General features: G+C 38.8%; 1 protein-coding gene across 13 annotated transcripts in view; it reads right to left on the bottom strand.

Annotated features, from left to right (window-relative positions):
* Positions 1-24115, bottom strand: part of MYO5A (myosin VA) — a 196014-nt gene that overhangs the window by 58527 nt on the left and 113372 nt on the right. For all 13 annotated transcript variants that reach the window (XM_045449710.1, XM_045449708.1, XM_045449707.1 and 10 more), the window contains exons 12-22: positions 20013-20153; positions 17802-17927; positions 16473-16556; positions 13048-13209; positions 11470-11567; positions 9441-9527; positions 9245-9353; positions 6490-6701; positions 5447-5603; positions 1700-1939; positions 240-488 (exon numbers count right to left, since the gene is read on the bottom strand). In XM_045449710.1, the coding sequence (XP_045305666.1) occupies positions 240-488; positions 1700-1939; positions 5447-5603; positions 6490-6701; positions 9245-9353; positions 9441-9527; positions 11470-11567; positions 13048-13209; positions 16473-16556; positions 17802-17927; positions 20013-20153 (1665 nt within the window). The remainder of the gene's footprint in view (positions 1-239; positions 489-1699; positions 1940-5446; positions 5604-6489; positions 6702-9244; positions 9354-9440; positions 9528-11469; positions 11568-13047; positions 13210-16472; positions 16557-17801; positions 17928-20012; positions 20154-24115) is intronic.

Genomic DNA, 24115 nt, shown 5'->3' with positions numbered 1-24115 from the left:
AGGTACGTGGCCTTTAATTCTCTTCTTTGCCTCTGATCTTACTAGAGTCAAAAGATTCTACTAAAAGACGCATCATGTGGGAGAAATGCTTGGAAAATACTAATAAGGAACAGGAAGCAAACTGACATTTGTATTTCACCTTCAGGTGAAACCAACACTGAGCCACATGGGCCAGGTCATGATGACAGCACATTTCCTTGGTGAAAGGAGTAGATGGGGATACGATAACTAGATCCTACCTGCTCAGTTTCCTGTTTGTACCTATCTGCACGCTCCTCAATGGATTTTTTCTCCGACTGAGTTTGTTCCAGGTCTTTCCGGAGCTTGGCAATTTCTTCCTGCAGACTGAGGACCCGTCCAGTAGCAATCTTAGCTTCCTCCTCACTTAGTTGAAGACGCTCCAAGTCACTTCGTAGTTTCTCAGTCTCAGAGGTGTATATTCCTTCCAGATTGGTCAGTTTCTCCATGAGGCATTTGTAGTCTTTGTTCTTTTAAACATATACATAAGTAACAATAAGTAAACATATGTATCATCAAATGTATTTTGAGATAACCTTATTTATTGATCATATTCATGCTGTATCATCACAGTAACAATAGAGTATCTAACCTCAACCTTTACAATTAAGGCCTATTCTTAGGGATACAAAAAGAAGATTAGGCACAGTTCATTCTGTAGCATGGATGTGATTTTCTCACAGTCACAAGGTAAGTACCACAGTAAATTCTTAATTTCCTATTCTTAAGCCAGAAATAGAAACATCTATACTTGCTTTGGAAAACAAATCCGTGTTCTATAAAAGCCATATGCTCCCAAGTGATTCTTAAAAATGATAAAATGGCCACAAAATTGCAAGTTACTTACAAATCGTTTTATTACCTTAAAACTCCTCCCACTCAGAAAACCTTCCTGATGGATCCTGCTTTATTCTGTTTTTTGGGTTTTTGTGTGTTTTTTTGTTTTTGTTTTTGTTTTTTTTTTTTTGCTGTCCTCAGTATTTATATATTACCAATTACCATTGTATCATTTGCATGTGCTAAAATATTACTTAGTAACTATCTCTAGGAAATCAAATTTTATCTCTGCAAATAGACTGTAAGCTCCCCCAAAGCACAGACGTCTTCCTGCTTCTTTTGCCATCTCAATGCTAAACGACTCATCTGTAAAAGGAACATTATACTTTATGCAAATGAATGATAATGACAAAAGAGATTTAGAAAGTATAAAGTATAATATGACTCTTGGGCATTAAGGTCTGGCTGTAAATTTCCTCCCTTAGTCCTTGCAATCATAATCTTACCTATAAGCTTGTTACTATTTCCGTACTCCTTACTGTCATTATTATTTTACCTTTTTGCTGCGACTGAAAAGTAAAATAAGGGGAGATACTGCTGAAAATAATCCCAGTGGAGTTCTTCAAGCATGCCCCACTCTCAGGGCTCCTGTTTAAAACACACCTGGTTGGGTACCTGGGTGGCTTAATCAGTAGAGCATCCAACTTCGGCTCGGGTCATGATCTCATGGTTCGTGAGTTCAAGCCCTGCAGTGGGATCTGTGCTGACAGCTCAGAGCCTGGATCCTGCTTTGGATTCTGTGTCTCCCTCTCTCTCTGCCCCTCCCCACTCAGGGTCTGTCTTTCTCGCTCAGAAAAAAAATAAACATTAAGAAAAATAATTTTTTTTTAATAATAAAACACACCTGCTCATCAACTTTGCGCTGTAGCTGCATTATCTTGTTTTCCATGCCGATGTGGAGCTTCTTATAGCGCTCCACAGAGCGGGCCTCGATCTTGAGCTTCTTTAGCTCACGCTTGGCCATCATCCGCCGGAAGCAGCACTGAAGATAGATGATGGCATGCATACTCCTCCTGTAGTAGGTACGAGCCAGCCAGCCCCGGACCCACTTCTGAATGATAACTGCTTTGTGCTCACGGAGCATCTGCACAGAAGAGGTAAGTACAGGTAATGTCAGACCCTGGACTGGACTCAAGGTTCAACATTATATGGAATCCATAAACTATCTAAAGGGAAAGATACAAAATTTGAACCAACAATGTGCTATATGGATTGTACATAGCACAAATATACGGAGGCACAAAATTATTTTAAAAGGAGATTTAAAAAGTAGACTCAGGGGCGCCAGGTGCTAAAGTGTCAGATTTTTTCAGCTCAGGTAATCATCTCACAGTTGGTGGGATCAAGGCCTGCATTGGGCTTCACACTGACAGTGCACAGGCTGCTTGGGATTCTTTCTTTCCCTCTCTCTTTGCCCCTTCCTTGCTCGCGTGCACATGTGCTCTCCTGCTCTCTCTTTCCCTCAAAATAAATAAAATGAAAGGTGATTTGAGAATCATATAAAAGTCTGTGTTATGTTCATATGTTATATGTATACATATGATGATAATGATGATAAGCAGAGGATACACATAGATGCTGTGTATGTGTATACTAAAAAGAAAACAATTCTAAAAACAAAGAAAAAACCATATTAGGTTTCTTATTGGTATATGACTTCTGTTAGCAATAGGTGATCCCTATAAAAAGAATTGAACCCTGTAGTATTAAAATAAAACACTGACCCCCCCCCCCCACACACACACACACCCTTACTGCTGATACCATATGACCATTCATTAGGTCGATGCTTGAAAACATGAGGCATGACCTGCAAGCTGACTATAGAAGCCAACGCTAGGGGCACTGCAAAGTTTGTTACTGATTTATTGACTTTATCCCCCAGAAACAACAAAATAACACTCTTGTTTGCCATATTTGAGGAATACCATTTTAATGAGGATCTCCCATTGCTATTTCAAATGTAGCTGGAATCCACTTAGGAAATGCAAAGGTAGTAGGGAGAAGCTTCAAAAGAAAAGTAAAAGTTGAAGTGAAGTAAACTAATCTTAATTTTGATTTTATACCATATTGTCTAAAAAAAATTATATTACCCTAAATTTACAAACAACTTATAACAAAAAGTTGCCTTATGAAATGAATTTGTTAATAACAACCACCAAGTAGGGAGTTTATAAACAATTTCCAGAAATGATAGGGAAAAAATTCTTGAATTTTAAGAAAGGTTAAACTAGCAAAACCTTGAGGTCCTTCCAAGGACCTTGAGGTTTAATGAGATAACTCTTATGTGATATAGATGATGTTTAAATGTACACACCTAAGTATTTATTAGCAATTATTACAAATGGACATAATGTATCTCTTGTGAAACTTTTTATATGTAAAAATCTCTAAAACTATTCAAAATGAGAGAGTACCTTAATAAAATCATTAAAAGAATAGCTTCTCTTTTTAGGTTATTTAACAATGAAAAAAAGGTAACATTCTAAAGAATACATTTAAGAAATAAGTGGTTAAGTTTTAAATGACCAAATACAAAAAAATCATAGGTGTTTAGGAGATCTTACTAGTCCCTCTGGCAATTGAAGGCCGCCCTTTCTGGCTGCTCCCGTAATGCTAAGGCAGCCTGCAGGTTCCACTCAGTACAGTCGCCGTGATTCACATTGCAGTGAACCAGCATACTGAACTCTCACAGAACATCAAAATCCTGAGGGAGCCCCTAATCTCATCCGGATGACTAGTGACCAACTGGGTTAGACTCAGTGATGGGAACTGAAGGCTTTCAGATTTAAAACTCAAAAGCACACAGTGGCAAAGCTATTAATGCCATTTTCCTATTCCATTTCCTTCTCTCCACGTTACTTCAGACATTGGTCCATTTCTGAAATTTAGTCAAATGGAAACAGTAAATAGAAAGCTTCCACTCTCAATCTCATGTCCATCAGTGAGTCAGAAAAATTAAATAACACCTGCTCTCCCTTTAAGATCCCCAAATCCCATGAAGGGGAAGCTTGGACTGAACACAGCTAGAGGAAGCACTAATGGGGTGCTACTGGCCTAAATGTGAGTTAGCCTCTAACTTGCAACCCCTGCCACATCTAGTCACAGTGGGAGCTGAATTGGCCAGAGCCTGCCTCTGCTAAACCAATGGCCCCACAACCCGGTTCAGATGTTCCTGAGGCAAATGGTGCGGGAGTGCGCGGCAGGGAGTAGGGTAACCAGTTTGTTGTATCAAAAAGGTCAACATTAACAAGGCTATTCCCTCCCTGAAAGCTCATGCTTGTAGAGAAAGAGCACCAGAAGGTGTGCGTAGAGAGAGAGACCTAGAGTAGCTGTCTTCAAATTTTCTTTAAAACAGAGCTATAGAATATGCTCATTCAAGTCTCATCAACTTTCATTTTTCCTTATTCTTTAAAATTATTTCAAAATAAGAAATATAAACACATAAATAGGACCTAGGTCATGCTCACGCATTGCCTGTGACCAGAGACATGTCTCTCAAATTACCCTACTGATGCTCCTTCTGACGATGATGACCACAGAGCTCTAAGATCCAGACTGTATTTCTGTCTTAGGTAGAGTATATCCTAAAGGACAGACTCAAAGCCTTGCCAAAATAAGAGATAAAAATCATATACTGTCAGACGTGATGATTAAGATTAATCTGGTGATCCATTATGTATAGTCATGTTGATTATTGCCAGCTATAAAGATTATTTGTCAAAAATGTCTCAAGCATCATATTCTAATCAATACAACTGTAACCACATTAATGTAATTTATTTTCTTTTCACCATGTTAAATTCTTCTAAGGTTGTTTCATTCTTGGAACTATCTTATGCCCATCTATCATATATTCTACCTATTCACAGCTCATCATAATTGGCTGAAAAAAGGCCCCTAAGGACCTCAGATCCTCATCCCTGGAATCTGAAAATGTTAACCTTATTTGGGAAAAGGGTCTTTGCAGAGGTGGTTAAATTAAGGATCTTGAGGTAGGGGGATTATTGTAGATTATCTGGGTGGGCCTCAAATCCATCATCAGCATTCTCATAAGAGACAGACAAAAGAAGCAAAGTTAGACACACAGAGGAGAAGATGATGTGCGGATGGAGGCAGAGGCTTTAGTGACATAGTCACAAACACAAGGGACACCAGCAGCCACTTGGCAAAAGCTGGAAGAGGCAAGAGACAGATTCTCTCCTAGAGCTTCTGGAGAGAGTACAGCCCTGTTGACATCTTGGTTTTTGGTCCATTGATACCAATTTTAGACTTTTGGCCTCAGAACTCTGAGAGAATAAATTCCTGTTTTTGTAAGACACCAAGTTGTTGGTGATTTATTACAGCAAACATAGGAAACTAATACACTTTTTTTTCAAATTACAAAGATAAAAGGGGGAAAAGGAGGTAATTTATCCACTATCCTGTTAATAAATATATGTACTTATTTAATATTTAAAAATATATTTCAATTGTTGGTTGTCTCCCTTCAGTTTCTATGTCCACAGGAACCCCCGTGGTATTCTACACAGACGTAGAATTTGATTAATGTTCATGGAATAAATAAAAAAAGTTGGAAATAATGCCTCACCTTGCGGTACCTATTTCTGGCCAAGTAGCCTCGCAAATAAGACTGAAGAACAATAGTGGCCATTCGTTTTATCTTGTATCTCCTGCGGACTATGTACATGCGCCAGTATTTCTGAATGATGGTTGCTGCCTTGGTTCTGCGCAGGAACTTAGCATAGCTGGCCAAAGAAAAGAGCAGTATGTTGTCAGTAATCAGACAAACCCAGGAATAAGTTTTGTAGAGACTTAAAGCACCAATATCTTCAGCATAATAAGTAGTACCTCCATTGTCATTGTTCTAATAATGTACATGTTAAATCACTTATATTTGTATAGCAACTTATAGCTCCCCCAAATATTTTTGCACTCATTATCTGATTTGAGCCTTCCCTAACCCAGAAAAGTAGGATGTCCCACATTACCTGATATTACAATAAAGAAAGTGAAGCTGAAAAAGGTTTGCTCTTTCTAGAACAATGCATATTGTCCCTTTTACATAGACAACTGGCTGTCCACAGTCATCTCATGCTTACTTACCACCAGCTTTCTTGGAAGTGCCATTGCTAATGTGTCTATTTATCCCTAATCTATCTGTTTGGGCATAAATTATTCATCATTAATTCATTCCTACTGACAGTCCTAAATTAAAATTATCCTCATATGTAATCACACTGAAGTGTCATTCTCCTCCAGATCTCCTCAGTTAATTGCTCCTAAAAACTCCTCAATGGAATCATTATTAACAAGCACATATTCATGATTATTTTAATTTAAAGATGATTTCTTCAAGCTCACATAAAAGTACAAAGTATAAAAAATACTGGGGACATGAGTAGGAAGTAATTTGTAATTTTTTTGAAGATGAATCTACATCATTCATAAGGGTGAGTGAAATTTTATTCTATTTACTGTCTTGTGAGTAAACCTGCTATTCTTTGAAACTAAGAAGAGGTGAGGCATTGCCTTCTCAAATGGGAAGACCACTCAAAACTGTCCTCAGCTGGACAATGAGCTCTCCAATGCCAGGGGCCCTGAGTCAGGGTGGACAGGCGCCGAGAGACCTACCATCGGGCCTGGTAGCCCCGCACGTATCTCTGCACAATGATGGCCGCCTTCCGCATGCGCAGGTACTTCTTCCGCAGCAGCCACCCTCGGATGGTCTTCTGGATCCGGATGCAGGCAGCCCTCAGCTTGTCTGCCCTCAATTTTTCTAGATAGGCTACTTGACCAGCACGGAAAAAGATCTTTGTCTTACCAAACTGGTATTTGTCCTTGTCCTATTTTTTGGAAGAAATTGTATACTCAGAAGTAGAAATGATGACCACGTAAGTGAACTTTTAAAAGAGAAAAAATATATCTAAAAGCAGAATCAGTAAAGGGATGAAGCTAGTAGCTAAAACTTGGGCTACATCATAATTAACTAATGGAGCCAGATTTTTTATCCTATGTAAGTTGAGCAAATAGAAGGGACTGTAAGGAAAACTGCAGTTTAAGAGTTATTTTCCAGAATAATTCTACCTGGAATTATTATCAGAGGCCAAAAACTTGGTTGTGAGTTATAGGCAGCTATTATTTGCATGTTTGCATTTTAAATATCTCAAGGAAATGGAGATGCTGACACTCCCTCTGACTGACTCAGGCTGTAAGTATTACATCAGGCTGTATGTTCCATGAGAAAGCTGAAGGGACAAAAACACCAGCATGAAGAAAAAGGCAGGAAGCCGTGCACACAAAATTAGAATCGAACAAAAAATTTTGCATATTCATATCAAGAGTTAAGTTTTCAACAGTTATCTGTTGCTTTTATCAACAGAATCGAAAAATAAACAAACACAATCCTACACATGTATCTAAAATCCTTCTACAAATTTCAACACTCCTTTTACAAAACCATAATCACTTATATTGCTCATTGACTTTGGATTACAAGATATGCATGCTATTTTTGGCCTATTGCATTCTGATCCACTTTATCTAGAAGGAAGCAGGTTATTAACCATGCTCATGTCAAAGGAAGAGTGGGATTTATTTATAATAATGACTACCATGATCTGCAATTCTAAGGGAAAACAAAGAAAACTACTTTTCAGGGTAAATAAGTATCTCCTATCCATCTTGCACATGAACCCGCAAAATCAGAAATCTCCACATATACGTAAAACATGTAAAATTATTTCAATTTAAATCACAAAAGTTTACATAGGAAGCCCAGCTGGAGACGTAAACAGCTTAAACAGAGCTAGAAGGTGGTTCCTCTCCCCACCCCCCACCCTGCCCCGTCTCATCTCAGCTTCCCCCATCACACCCCTGCTCTCTTCTACCATATAGCCTCCTCTGTCAAACCACCCTGTAGAGCCCTGAACCAGGCCTGGCATGGTCTGAGTGATGAGGTGGAGAACTATCCCTACTTTCTGCTCTCTGTTCCCTTCTGAACCCATGATAGAAAGGAGTTGGTCCAAACTCAAAAAACATGATTATTATACATTACAAAGATAGTGGCCTTAGCGCCTCAAAAAAAAAAAAAAAAAAAAAAAGGTTTTATTACCAAAGACGAGATATTACATTTAGCTAGTAGTTAATAATTAGGACTAATTACCTCAAAGTTAGGTAATCCATCCAAATTAGTGTCAAACAAGTGAAAATATTTTCTAAGAAAACCTCTCATGAATCTTAAATTCTTCATGAATTAGATCACTGGTTCTCAAAATGGAGTCCTCAGACCAGCATCAGCATCACCTGGGAACTTGTTAGAAATGCGTATTATTGGGGCGCCTGGGTGGCGCAGTCGGTTAAGCGTCCGACTTCAGCCAGGTCACGATCTCGCGGTCCGTGAGTTCGAGCCCCGCGTCGGGCTCTGGGCTGATGGCTGAGCCTGGAGCCTGTTTCCGATTCTGTGTCTCCCTCTCTCTCTGCCCCTCCCCCGTTCATGCTCTGTCTCTCTCTGTCCCAAAAATAAATAAACGTTGAAAAAAAAAATTAAAAAAAAAAAAAAAAAAGAAATGCGTATTATTGCGCTCATTCCACATTCACTGAATAAAAAATTCTGTGAGATGGGGCCCAGAAATCTGTATTTTGACAAGCCTTCCAGATGACTTTGATGTATTCTGAAATTTGAGAACTCCCTAGCTTGGCATACAAGACTTTTCAAACACCAACCTACATTTCTTAACCATTTCCCTACTGTGCCATACACCAATCTTATATAGCAAAATGAACACATTTTGCCATTTTCTGAGCAATTTCTATGCTTTCCTACTCCTTCACACTTGCCCCTAGTAGAATATCCTTTTACTTTTATACAATCTTACCAATTCTTCTGGGCCTGACCAAAACACGCATCTTCCATGAAATTGTTCCTCCTTCCCATAGCACACGTGGGATGTGCTTTGCCTTCCTCTGATTTCTTTAGTATTTGATAGACACTAGGCATATTATACTTACCTTAAAATGAATGAATTTCCAAGACAGACTATGTTGCCTTAGGACAAGACTTAGTTTTTTTTTAATCACACAGTACCTGGTCTTTTATCTTCCATAAGTAAGTACGAGGTAAACTTTCACTGATAATGATCAAACTCTAAAACGAATGTGCCTCAAGTCTGGGTCCAGGCCTCATTCTGTTTCCTGATAGTAGACCATCACCCTCACTAGGGCTAGCATCCTAAACACAATGAGCCTCGACCTCTAAGACAGTGTCCCCCCACCTTCTCACCCCCAAATAATCTGGATTAGTGGTATTTCCCGGGGCATTCAAATGTTACAATCACAAGGCCTTTGGCCAATACCTGTTCAGATAAAGTTAAGTGAAAATCTTTCTTACCGCTATCAGTTTCTCTAATACATTCTTGCATGTTTGCTTTCTGTCACTCAGCACATCCTTTTGCTTCATTAGGACACGGTAGCGACTGAAAAATTCTTGGTAAGTCCACCTACGTAAAGAAACTCACATCAGCTTATTTAAAGAGGTAAGAATGTCTCCCATAGGATTCCTTATATTTGAAAACTGCCACGCTCACCGTGAGGGGAAGCCTGCTGCACTGATGCGGATGGTTTCCAGGACACCACACGCTCTCAGTTGCTGCACCGCCCTCTTCTCATCAAACCTATGTGTAAAAGTGAGCATCAGTAATACACAAAGAAGCCTGGTTAGAGCCACAAAGTACTCCCCTCAGTCCAGAGAATAAATTCTTTTGTAAAGAATTAAATGGATAAATTAGAAAAGAAAACATTCCAAAGTTGGAGCAGTAATCAACAGGGAAAACTCTGTATGACAGTGGGGAGGAGACAATCAGCAGGAAAGATTAAGAGCTGTAAACATTATCTGTAGCTCATACCACAGACCCATAAGAATACCACTGAGCATATTTTTAAAAACCCCAAGCCCCTCTCTATTTTGCCTATACTCATTAAATGGCTTGGCCTGATGAGCTGTTTTCTTAATTCTTTAGCTCACTCTATACACCTACCTGGAATAAAGACTGGCCAGCTCTGGAGATTTCTCTAAGAGGAACAAATTAAATATGCTCCATTTAATTATTTAAAAAAATATAGTGGTGTTCTAAAAGCTATTCAACTTTGTGTGTGCATTTATAGTGTCCGCATCAAGGAGAAATATTTTTATTTTGTATTGTATCTTATATATGTTATGTTTATTTTACTCATAATTACTCATGCCATTAACTGGCTTGTAACATTAAACTGACACTAGAAGAGGAAGTAGCGAGGCCTGCTTCCTGCTGGATGATCACTCTTTGTAGACCCCCAGTTAAACCTGGAGTGCCCTATCCGAGCCTTCTGCTGTGCTGTCTTGTCAAGCATTCTGTTGGTGGTGGGAGATGGGGTTGGCTGATAGAAAGTAACACCCCTAGGTTTGTCCAGGAGAGTGGCCCTGGATGTGGCAGCTTTTCCTGCCTCCCATTTCCTCCAGAAAGGGCTTCTTGGCACCATTCAGAACTGCCCTGCATCTAAGGCAGAATCTCAGAGGATAGGATCAGCAGGATGTAGGAAAATGGGCACTCATACATTATAGGGTGGGAGTGGGAATTATTACAACCTTTGGTAAATGTGCCTAATCTATGACCCAGAAACTCCACTTCTGGAAATATATTATCCTAAGAAGATAATCAGGCAAATATATAAGAATGTTTGGCAAAATATATTTATTGTAGCATCGCTGGAATAACTTAAGTGGTCATCAACAGGGAATAATTTAAATAAATGATGGTATGTTTATACAATGAGATACTACGTAGTCATTAAAATGATAATACGGATTTTTACTTTCTAACATGTAAAATATCCATATTAAGTTAAAAGCAGATACAAAACAGCAATTACAGCACAAGTTGCTTCCTTTTATTACTATATCTCTTTCTCATTCTCCCTCTTAGTCTCTGTCTCTGTCTGTCACACACACACTCAGAGCAGAGAAGGAAGGGATGTTGGTTGGTCAAGAAGGATCTATGTGAGTTAATACCAGTTATCTCTCAGGGTATAATGAATGTTTTTTCGATTGTTTTTATCCTATTTTATATTTCTTAAAAACTGTTTTTGCAATGCACATGCATTACTTTCAAAATTAGAGAAATAAATATTTACATTTTTGGAAAAAGAAAAAAAAACTTCTCTCTTATACATGCTATTTGTGTAGGATGAGACATTTGGTAATAGTAGACATTCTCTGATGGCGTCAACAGTTGAAAAGCAGCAGAGAGAACTGTGAACATTCACCAACGCAGCCTTATCCAATCCAGCTCTGGAGTTAACTAATGCCCAAATTAACAAAAGCCCAGAAAGATCTTGAACTAAAATAAATTCAAAACAGAAGGTAGAACTAGGAATGCTTGGTTGACCTCAACTTCTAAAATCTTTAAAAGACCACCGGCTGATTTACGCTAATTTGTTATCGTATTCTCAAAGGGAAACAAAAACTAAAAAACAAAAACAAACAAACAAAATTTACCCAAATATTTTTTTCCTTCTGTTGGTATGGAAATCCTTATGGGAGGTGAACCCTTTTTAATTTAGTAGTTGGGAAATACTTACGTGAATGGGAACTTGAAGTCATTGGGCTTAATACAGCGCACATAGTGAGGGGTAGTGGCATTGAGGGTCTCCATAAGCAGGTGAAGGGAGTTTCGGAACTGCATGGAAAACAGAACAGAAAGGGACATCAAGGTTTTGTCAAAATCAATGATGATATAAAACAATTAAAAAAATTTTAATGACACTATGGGAGATGATTTTGCCACCTATGAATTTGATCCAGCCTCAAAGGGGGGCTGCTACTATTTAAGAATACAGGGCTTTAGGTTAAGATTTGCTTAAACTCTGCCATTTATACAGGCTTATTCTACTAATATACATTTGTTCTCCTCCCACCACTTTTCCCTGCCACTCCTTTTTTACAGACTTATTTTCTTAGAGCAGTTTTAGGTTCATAGCAAAATTAAATAGAAGATACAAGGATGTGGGTGCCTGGGTGGCTCAGTTGGTTAAGCATCTGACTTTGGCTCAGGTCATAATATTAGAGCTTGTGAGTTCGAGTCCTGTAACGGGTGAGCTCATGCACCACTTCAGGTGAGGCCCGCTTTGAGTAAAAACACGAGCCCCACTTCAGGTAAGCCCCAAATCTCTCTCTCTCTCTCTGCCCCTCGTGGGATTTTCTCTCTCTCCCTCTCTGCCCTTCACTCACTTGCACATACACACACTCTCTCTCTCTTAAAAAAAAAAAAGTTATATGCATTTTCCATATATCTCCTGCCCCCACACAGGTACAGCCTCCCCCATTATCAGTGTTCTCATCAGAGTGGTGTATTTGTTACAACTGATGAACCTGCTTTGACAAATCAGTCACCCAAAGTCCATCATTTCCATTAGAGTTCACCCCCACCCCCACCCTTTGAACACACGCTTCTGTAGCTTTTTGTTGTGAACTTGGAGTTTTGACTAAAAATATAACTTTTCTTTAAGAATATTAAATCCATTTAATTACGTATAGTGGAAATTCTGCTGCAAGATACTAATAAAGAAGCAGGGGACTTACAAGAGCGCAGGAAGTGAGCAGGAGGATGGGGGTGTACAGCCAGTTTGGAGTTACCATTAGGGACACAGGGTCAAGCCTGGAGGCTGTGGTCCTGTCTCAGTCCCTGTTTCTTATTTTACCTGGGCATAGGGTCCCCCACACAGGAAAGCAAGCTGACTGGCTTCCCATCCAGAGCACCCAGCTTTGTCCAGACACTACATATGTGAGTAATATCTCCTATTCCCCACAGAGCCGAGGACATCAAAAAAAAGGAGAGGCCCCTGCTCCTGCGCTGAGGGAGCCGGTGCTCTGTACAAATCCAGAGAGGAAAGAACCAGAGGACAAACAAAAGGCAGCAGTGGTCTGTGAGGGAGGATATGCACTACCAGAATGAAGACCTAGAGAAAATTATTTGGGGAAAGGCTTAAACAGTCATGGGTCTAAGCCTGGGTGGAGAGGAGCAGGAGGGGTTTTACATGTTCTCACAGTAAAAGCTCTAGTCTCTCTTCACCTCCTCTGGGGTGCTAACAGAAGAAGATCTGAGACTTCAGCTGAGCTTGAGAGGAAGGAGCCCTGCAGTGGCAGCTCCCTGAACTCACCTGGTGCCCCACTGTTTTCTTGTGCTCTTTGGCTGTCTGGCCTGGTCTACCTTTGGTCAGCTTTGCAGGAGTGCGGGTGAGGGGCGTGCGCCCTGACGAGGTGGCTGAGGTTGGACTGATGGCCTTCTCATCATCTTGAAATAGTTCTGGTAGCATCTTAAACTGAGTCAGAAACAATAAAAGAAAATTACACTCTAAATAAACACAAATGTAAACCTTCACAGAAACAATGTTGAAGACTTGGAATCCACAGTGATTCCCTTCCTTAAGTAACTCCTTTGAGAGACCCATTTCAAATATAATCAATATCTGTGTTAGGAGCTAAAGACAGAAGAAGGTGACACAAATGCTACAAAAATATAGGGGAAAAAAGCAACGATTCTATGACCATGTTTGGGGGAAACAAAATCAATACTACTCCAGTAACACTTGAAATCCTAATCTACAGGAAATGGCCACTATAAACATATTACTCGTCTTCAATTATTTTATGAGCAAAATACTAATTGAAAGTCCTATCTTACTGCCTTAGCTCCACAAAATGTTTTATCATCATGTTTCAACTGTCTATTAATTCAAATGGTAAGCACCAGCTTAAAAAAAAAAAAATCACTGGAGATCTCAGCAAGAAGGGTGTCATGAACTAGTTTTTTAATATCATAAGATTGAAAAATAATCATGAATTAATAATAAATTTTAAAAAATAACATAGATTATACAGAAAAAAGTTAAAAGCCCTGTCCTTGTCCCGTAACCTTTTATATTTGTTTTCAAGGGATTGATAACTTGATTGCATAATTCCTGCAATCAATCTTGTATTGTACCAGGTTAGCACTATGAAAGACTATTAAAAGATCTAGCATGGGGCGTCTGGATGGCTCAGTTGGTTGAGCATCCAACTTCAGCTCAGGTCATGATCTCAGGTCATGAGTTCAAGCCCCACATCAGGCTCGCTGATGTTAGCCTATCAGATCCTCTGTTCCCCCTCATCCCCCATCCCTTCTCCACTTGCACTCTCCCAAAAATTAACAAATATTAAAAAAAAAAAAAAGATCTGGCACTTAACAAGTGGATGGATGGTATTAGTCAATATGGTTGGGAGAAATTTTATGGAATAAAAGAGACTTCAAACTAATCCACAAGAAAATCTTGATATGTAGGTATCTTTTAAAGAGTGCCATATTCCACATAAAATAAATCCTTCAAATTATAATTGCAACTACCAATTATTTGTCTAAAATTTTGGCATATCTGCCAAAAAAATAATTTTCTTAGGAGAGCCGTTTCATTAAAAAACAAAATCATGGGGCGCCTGGGTGGCTCAGTCGGTTGAGCGTCCGACTTCGGCTCAGGTCATGATCTCACGGTTCTGTACTGACAGTTCAGAGCCTGGAGCCTGCTTCAGATTCTGTGTCTCCCTCTCTGTCTGTTCCTCCCCCACTCATGCTCTGTCTCACTCTCTCCTTCAAAAATAAATACAAACATTAAAAAAAATCATAAAATTTCATTTGTTCCTGATGTGCATATTAATCATAAGGGTAATTTAGGAAATAACTCATGATGTATAAAACAAATTGTTATATAAAACATATCAATAATGGCTGTTTGCTACACAAATGAATGTATCCTTTGCTTTACAAAATAAATAATATATTCTAGTTTGGTTGTCTATAAACAGGAAAACATGTTGTACCACTATCTTGTATTACAGTGCTAAAGTTGTGTTCCAAAGGGGTAAAATAAAAGTTCCTAACAGTTTTGATTTGCAAACCCAAGCTATGTGTATCATACACCATCTCCCACCTCCAAGTGCAACAATGCTACATAGACTGGAGTCCCTCCAAACAATCCCTCAGAATGCATGGCTACCTTCTGATAATTAAGGATCCACTGGCCAATCAGAAAAGTTAGTCAGAATAAAGCTACAACTGATTACAGGTGCCTGTGAATGTTCCATTTAAGATAAATAACCTAGGCAGAGAAGTTAATACAAGAATTTCATGGTTTTTATCACTACTCATAAATAGAAATGATTTATAATCTAACTGAATACTATTCAGGGAAAGGCACTGTGAAAGATTCTTCTCTTATACATCAGTCCTATAATTTATAAAGCATTAATGCCCAGTGCTTATAAGTGAAAAACTGACTTTTACTTAAAGTCATTATTTTCTGGGGATTAAAACTGGAATTTAGTCTTTACATGATCTTTCTATTATCAAAATAATTGAAAGTAAAAGTTCTAATTCTAAAAACAAGAGTAAAAATGTTTACAGAATATTCCACTGAACTTAAAAAGACTCTCTTAGAATAAACTAGGAAAACAAAAGTGCCAGTCAATAGTCTAGAATGATTCACATGAATAATTTTAGTTTTTGTTTGTTTGTTTGTTTACTGAACAATTGAGTATTCATTTTGCTGAACTAAGTAACTGGCTTCCTGGTTTGCTCCCCAGGATGAAAGTGAGCAGTGTTCTCCTCCCCAACTTTTCCTGAAGAGAGTCAAAGAGTGGAGGTTGAGACCAACCTAATAACCAATCGACTGCAGTCATCACATTCTCTGCAATCAGGAATATTCATTTCTAACCAGAAAGCACTCTTTCTAGTATATATGCCTATGGAAAATAATTTGAAAGTACTCTGGGCCACACTTGGCAACTGTATTCCGAGATCTAAAGATCAATCTCCATCTGGATGGAGTGCTTAAGGCCATGTTTCCAGAGCAGCCTTTTAAAATGATACAGCAAAAAAAAACCTGTTTTCTCTCATAGTCTCTCGCAATGGCATAAGAGAATCTAGAACCAGTGTGGAGAAAGCAATTTCACATACAACTGAAAGACAACATTGCATAATGGTAAAGAGCACAGACTCAGCCAGACAGCTTGCGTTTTAATTTGACTTGAAAACTTACTAGCTATGAAATCTCTGTGCCTCCATTCCCTCATCTGTAAAATGGGAGTGATGATATTATCACCTCATTATAAAAATTACATGAGTTAACATTTCTAAGGCATTTAAAACAAGACCTGACACACACTAAGTGTTATGTATTTGATAAATTAAAAACTCATAGTAAAGCTGATTCTGTTAGAAAAATCATCGTTATTGTTAAAAGGCTAATGTTTCAGGGCGCCTAGGTGGCTCAGTCAGTTAAATATCCGACTCTCAATTTTGGCTCAGGTCATGATCTCATGGTTTGTGAGTCTGAGGCCCACATCGAGCTCTGCACTGATAGCGGGAAGCCTGCTTGAGATTCTGTCTCCCTTGCTCTCTGCCCCTCCCCTCTTTGCTCTCTATCTCTCTCTCAAAATAAATTAAAAAAATAAACTTAAAAAAATAAAAACCTAATGTTTTATTACTTAACACTTTAAGATTATTAGCGATTAGAGACAGTATATACATAGTTACATGTATATACATAATTACCTTGCTTGATTTCAGAACTTTAATTTGTTCTTCAAAAACAGTGTCTTTATTCTTTTCCAGAAAGCCTTCACACTGGTATTCCACCTGAAAACACATGCAAAATCTCCTTAACAGAACTTTTGAACAGATATTATTGTCATCGACAACAAAAATGTTTTTTAGCTCAGGCTATATGACTGGCTCTCAGCAAACTGGAATCGGTTTTATTCTAAGAAATCAGTACCATTCTTGGGAAGAAGTACGTGAACTCTAGAGTAAAACTCCTCAAATACTGTTTTTCCTAGGGAACAGTGGTAGTAGTGATTAATTGTGGTCTAATAGATCTTCCCAATTCATGGGTAATGAGACTCATAAGAAGTTGACTCTCATCTCCCATGCTGGCTGAAAAGAGCTCTTCCAAGGCTAACCCAATGTATTTTCTTATGACTGAGATCACCATCCAGGAAGGGTAGTCCTCTTGGGAGAGAAGAGATTAAATTGGGAGAGAGATCAGAAGGAACAAATGGCTGCCTGACTGAGAGCTGAGGTGGAGGCTGGGTAAATACGATATGACTGGTAAGTGGAACTACTCGAGAAGGGACTTTCTGCTTCCAAAACACCAACGACTTCAGGCATCTACCACTTAGGGTGCTCCCCAGCCAATACTGCAAAGCCCTTAGGGGACCTAAAGTCACATTCTTAGGCTTCCAGAGAGGATTAAGGAGATTCAGAAGGTCTTCAATTCCTGAAGGAGACCCCAGAAAGCTTACCCCCAATGCCTATTTACACTTCCTTGAAATATAAATTAGTCTCATGGCTCTTGATTTTCTAGGTACACTACTGAACTTGTGAAGCAGCGAGTCTGCGTGCACTGTCAGCAAGGACCAACTGACTCAAACACAGAGGGGGACACAAGTCCACAGGCTCTATTCTGACCCCTCCAAATTTTTCAGCAATCTGAGGCAGCAACCTGTAATCAAACACATTAACATTTCTACATTGAAGTACATAAATATCCAGCCTTACTGGGATAAATAAATACTATATATAACCTCATGTTAGTTCAGGTCACAGATCAGGTTTAGCCAAGAAATAAATGATGAAAAGATTTTTTAACTTTCTGAGTTTCTTGGTTTGCAGAAATATACAGGATTGTAGACTCATATTTATTTCATGATATAATTCCATCTAGGTGGAAGGAAGGGAAAACTGACAAAGCAACACATTTCCTATAAGGTCCTAAAGAACGCAAACTTCAGCAAAGAAAAAATTGGTATCGCTTGACTATTGATTTTTTTCCTCTTTGAACTTAAGTATTCAGAAAGAAAAAAGACAATAAAGCTTCCTTACTTTGTCAGCAAAATGTTGGATGATGAAAGCTTTGTTTGACAGACGGGGCTTTTCAAAGAGTGCACATTTGTTCAAATGTGTGTTGTACAATTTTTGGGCCCAAGTGTCATCTGTACCTTTAGGCATCTACATTTAGAGGAGTTAAGGAGAAAGAAAACCAACAAGAGCCAAGGTGAATATTGTTATGAGATTCTTCTCATGCATTAACCAAGAGACCATTTTTTTGCTTTTCCAACAACTTTTATATTCAATTAGGAGCTCATTCCTTCCACATTTTTCATTTAGATGCCAAAATCAATTACTAATGAAAAGCATTGATTGAGACCTTCCCACGGGTGAGTCAGCCCAATCTTTGGGCAACTCCATCTGCCTATACCAGGAATAATCAAATAAATATTCTATCTGTTTTTAACACAACAAAAGCCTGACAAATAAAAGATGAACTACTATGATTTCACGTATTTTTTTAAGTAAGCTATACGCCCAACGTGGGGCTTGAACTCATGACCCTGAGATCAAGAGTCATGTGCTCTACTGACTGAGCCTGCCAGGTGCCCCATATCATGTATTTTTTTTTTTTAAGTTCTTAACAGCTGCACAGAGTGAAATATTTATATAATTCAGAAAGGTATAAAATGAAGAGTGATCTCTCATCATTTGCACCAACTTTTTTCTTTCTGACTAAAGGCATGCACACAAATAGGATCATTCTATAAGCTCCTTGCATTTTTTTCTTAATGATAGCATTCTTGTATTTATGGCCACCAGGTTGTTATTCTTTTTTTTTATTATTATAAAATGGTCACCATTACTTCTTTCACACGTATACCTTTGATACTTTTGCAAGCATACTCATAGTATGAACTCCCAACAGTTCCACTGTTGAGTCAAAAGGTACATGTGCTTATAGTTTTGATAAATATTGTCAACTTTCCTCAAAACTATGTTGTATTAACTTGTGCCCTTCCTCAAGAGTATAGATGCAATAAACATTCAAGTGAAAGGTATTATCAAATTTAAACTCGCTTATCTTGGGGCGCCTGGGTGGCTCAGTCGGTTAAGTGTCTGACTTCAGCTCAGGTCATGAGCTCGCAGTCCGTGAGTTCGAGCCCCGCGTCGAGCTCTGTGCTGACTGCTCAGAGCCTGGAGCCTGTTTCAGATTTTGTGTCTCCCTCTCTCTTTGACCTTCCCCCATTCATGCTCTGTCTCTCTCCGTCTCAAAAATAAATAAACATTAAAAAAATAAATAAATAAAAAATAAACTCGCCTATCTTATAGGTAAAAAGCAGTATCCCATTTTTGTTTTCATTTGCATTTTTTATTAAAAAAATTTTTTTAACGTTTATTTATTTTTGAGACCAAGAGACACAGAGCATGAACGGGGGAGGGGCAGAGAGAGAGGGAGACACAGAATCGGAAGCAGGCTCCAGGCTCTGAGCCATCAGCCCAGAGCCCGACACGGGGCTCGAACTCATGGACCGCGAGATCGTGACCTGAGCTGAAGTCGGACGCCCAACCGACTGAGCCACCCAGGCGCCCCTCATTTGCATTTTTTAAATTTCAAGTGAAACTGAGCATCATATTCATTCTTAATGTTGTAGGAAATCTGGATGCTTAGGAGAACCAATCTATGGTAAGTTGTAACTTATGGCATACAAACTACAGAGGAGTTAAGAGAAAGGATAGGTTATTTGTCTAAGATCACTCAGTTAGTAGTAAAGCTGGAGATCCATTATTTTCCCAGTATATTGTGTCTATAAATATTAAACCTAAAACTCCCTTTCTACCATATCTATCAGTAATAAAGAATAAGCAGTCAATTTTTAAATCACAGATATTTAGGACTATTCAGAATATCTTTTGTACAATTTCTTGCATTTCTTTAAATATGTCATACCGCTGAACAAAAATACCAAACATAAGCATACTGAAAACAGAAGTGGCTAACACTGGGTAGTAGTTATGTCTAATGTTAATTTTTCACACAACTTAGAAGCAGCTGAAAAGAGAAAGGAAATTCTCCAAGTTTCAATTGTAGTTAGAACCATTTGGGCCTAGTGACTCTTCAAAATGCAAGCTAGGGTGACACCCCCCTTCCCCACTTGCCACGGTGGCACCTCATGGTATACTAATGAATCTCTGCTTAAACTCATTTAACTTCAAAGACATACCTCTTCTGATAGACTGGGTACATCAGAAAACCATATTTACCTTGCATTCCTCATCCAGCAAATCTAGAATACCTAGTTTAGATTCTATAAGATTAATGCAAGGCTGATTATCATAAAAATCTATGAGTGTCCATGGAATTTGTTCCTTCATATATTCTTCTTGTTCTAATTTGAAGACATGCTGAAATGAAAAAGAAAAACTGGTATTACCGAATCATTATAAATAATGTTAGTCAAGAAAAAACATTTATAGAAAACACTCTAAGAGGAAATCTGACAATTTGAGATAGTCCATGGCTTCCAACAATAATAATTTCATGGGAGAAACATGATTTACACACAGAGAACAATAATAAGAAGCAAATAAAAATGAGAGACAGTAAAATTTCAGCTGTAAACGATTCTTGGTGAACAAGTAAATCTAGATATGTGGATGTGTTAAATAGCTGACAAATGTAGCAGTCTTTTTAATTTATTTTTTATATGTATACATCCAACACTGCACAATACACTTTTTGGCCTCAAATTATTGCACAGTGCGTCTAACAATGCCGTAGCTGGCTTGAACAACCATGCAGAGCAGATGCCCCTTAGACTACTAAACCACACTGGGCGATGCTTACAGCATGGGGAAGTAATGCTCTTAAGGGACGGTGATATTGAAGTTCATGTGCCTCAGAATTAGCTAACAGTCTTTTGTGTCTGCCTCCATTATTTTCCACATCAGGGCATCTACAGCTCACTTTTCTAGATTCTACATCCACTGCTGCAAGCAGCTGCAACAAGTAGCAAGGTACCACTGTTTCTGCTAAAGGCATTGGCCACCAACCTCACCACTGCTTATCTTCACTCACTCATTCAGACAAAAATAAGTATCCACCTTCTCTATGTGCAATTACCACACACCACTAACAAAGTAGACATGGGTTCTGCCCTCACAGAGTTTGCAGACTAGTGGAAAATCAGACAGAAATCAAATAATCACATGGGATCAAAAACTGTAGTGTTACAAAGGAAAATAATTCAAAATAAGGAAGCAAGAGTCCTCATCTAGTTTGGACATGGGGTGGGGGTGGGGGGAACACAGGAGAGGGGAGGGAATGCTTTCCTGAGGAAAAGCTGCTGTGTGACATGAGCTCTGCAGATGAATGGTAGTTAAGTTAGTCTAGGCAGAAGGGCAAGCCAACCACTGGTACAGTTCTTGCTTCGGGCTGCCCAATGCAGCAACCCACAACTTCTAGTCTTTCTAAGATGTTAATGGCCTTGACTCATTCGTTGTTGGGGGTTTCTGCTTTCCTTTGTCTCTTTTGTGTCCCTTGTTCTCTCATACATCTTGATGTTTTTTTCTGGGAAGAATAGCCCTCTGTGGCTATGTCCATACAACATATTTTCTAGGACCCCAAACCCCATGAAACTTAGGTGTCACTCTGATTTCTCAAACATATTCTCCTTATGCACCTGGAATTTTTTCACTTTATTCTGTACTTGTTATAATGCCCTTCCTGGCTCACCTGCAGCATTTACCAGCTGCAATAAGCTTTAGTAATTAAAAAAACAAACATCCATAGGAATATTTATGTCATGTTAATCAGAAAGTAAATTTCTTCTGTTCTTTTGATGAATGAGAAGGCAAATGGGGCACCAGGTGTCAGCAGGATACCTTGACTGATGGTACCAATATTTCCCAAAACAATGAGCCATGTCTTTTTTTAATTCAATAATGTATATGCAGTCTCCACAATGACAACAGAAACAGTGCTCCAGATTTTAAATAGAGCTGGTTTCTCTTCCATATCTCTCTGCCTAATTTGGAAAAGTCCATGAGGCCTCAAAAATTTTAGATACTTAGTTGTCAAAAAGATAATGTTGGCATGAGGTTCAACATGGCGAGAGATCCTTGGTCAGAAAGTAATGCCTCCAAGCACTAAACATGCCAAACACTGTCTTTCTCACACCCAGTGCCCCACCCATAATCCCTGCCAAGGGAGTGGCCCAAAGCAGACAAGTTCTTCACTGTGAGACCCCAAGTTCCTAGTCACAGCTGGTTAATTGCTAGAGATCTCTGAAGAAGAAATGAACAAAGTTAATCAGAATCTCTTCCTCAGCTGTTAAGAATTGGGAAGCAGGCAATTAACAGTGTAAGCTGAGGCTGAAAGAAGTCAAGATGAATGGGAACTAAGCGAGTTAAGAGGATGAGAGGAGCAATACAACCACTGGTAGATTCACAGGAAGCTCGAAGTAAGTGGGGAGGAAATATATACAGAACAGAAGGGAAGAATATGCCATCTGATAGTAAGAGGGAGTGGAGCAGCTGTGCAGAGAGAAGCTAAGATGCAGTATGGGGTGTGTGTGTGTGTATGAGAGAGAGAGAGAGACAGAGAGAGAGAGAGGGAGGGAGAGAAACAGAGAGAGAAGAAGGAGAGACAGATCAATAGAGACAGAGGGAAAGAGAAAGAGAAACAAGAGAATCAGAAACACACATGCAGAGAGAGACAGGGCATCCTTGAGAAATAGACTAGCCAGTCCCTAACGAAGGCCGGTGTTGGTTCTTTGTATTTCTAGTCACGTTGTGCCAAAACATACCAGGAAAGAGCAGAGGCTGTGACTCTGATTAAAGTATTAAGAAACTAAAACAACAAAACAAAACAAAACAAAACAAAACAAAGTATGAAGAAACTCAGAATAATTAGTCTCTGATAGGTTTTTATTAATGATCCTTATGCAGAGATGAAAAACGCACCAATTATATTCTTATGGAAATAGTCATAGCCTAAGGTTTGAAGATCACTTCTGCATTATTTCCTTGTGCCAAGTAGCTTAATTTGCTAAATAAAGATGGTCCAAATTTTTATCAGAGCATATGCACTATTTTTTTAAAAAATCAAACATTCTAAAGGTTTGGCGATAACAAGCAACAATCCCTTGTCCCATCCCTCCCCAACTCAGTCTCACTCTCTGGAGAAAACCATTTTTAACTCCTTTTGTTAAGCAGTTAGGCAGGCATGAGTGAGAAGAAATATAGCAGATGCTAGCCACAGGCTCAGAGCCACGTCAGAGGGTTAAGAGCTACCTTCAGAGCACCTCTAAGGGGTAACAGAACAGGAAAGTCCTAGCCACAGAGCGGGCTCAAAAGCCACAAGGGGACTTTCAAGAACGGAGCATGCACACAAAAGATGCAACTTGCCCTTAGGTTACACAAAGTCACAACAAAGCCCATTGGAAACTAATAAATATATAATACAGAAAAAATTAGAAGGCATCATGGGTAGACACATGCGCAGATGCCAGAATGTTATATAAACCACCGGTTGTCCATCAAAAACGTCAAAGTCAAATTTACATGTACACAAGGCAGACTTAAAAGGATGCAGCTGGAGCTTGTCAGGGCCATTGCTACTGTTGCTCTGGCAGTGGCCCACTTTCTCTCTTCAAAGTGTACTGTACTTATCTACTCAATAAACTCTACCTCCCCATTCTGGTCTCAGGTCTCTAATTCTTTGGTGCATCTGGCACAAGAATCAAGTGACTCGACAACACCTTAGTTGTTTCTTCTGGTACTTAACCTCTAAAGAATATGTTTATCTGCTATTTTTTTTATTTATTCATTGGAAAAATCATCTACTGATCTCTTGATGAGACAGATGAGGCTAAATTCATATATATCACCTCTCCACTGCTCCTCTCCTGTCCTCCAAATATTACTACCTTTAGATCTTCTTTTGATTTTTATTAATTTTGTAATTTAAAATAATACCTTTAAACTTCTATTTTTTTGTCCTCATCAACTATAGACCATACCACTTGACCTCTCTATAAGATAAGGATACTAAAGGCTCTTTTCCTGTCATTCAGCTCTCTTCTTTCCCATCTTCAATGTCTATAGGTGGCTCATTTTTAATATCCTCTTTCATCAGTACTAATAACCATCCCTAATCTTGCACTTAGAACTGTGCCTTGCATCTGCTTAGCACTTTACATATTCTAACTCATTTAATCTATACAACCATGATAGTAAGTATGATCATCATCCCCATTATATATATGAGAAGACTAAGGCCCAGGAAGGTCAATTAACCTGCCCAAGGTCCCTTGAGTAATCAACAGAGAATGGGATTCCAATGCAAGCAGTTTACTTTTGGGGGT

Source organism: Leopardus geoffroyi, chromosome B3 (assembly GCF_018350155.1).
Source record: "Leopardus geoffroyi isolate Oge1 chromosome B3, O.geoffroyi_Oge1_pat1.0, whole genome shotgun sequence".
Lineage (NCBI taxonomy): Eukaryota > Metazoa > Chordata > Mammalia > Carnivora > Felidae > Leopardus > Leopardus geoffroyi.
This window is presented reverse-complemented; position numbering and strand designations above follow the sequence as displayed.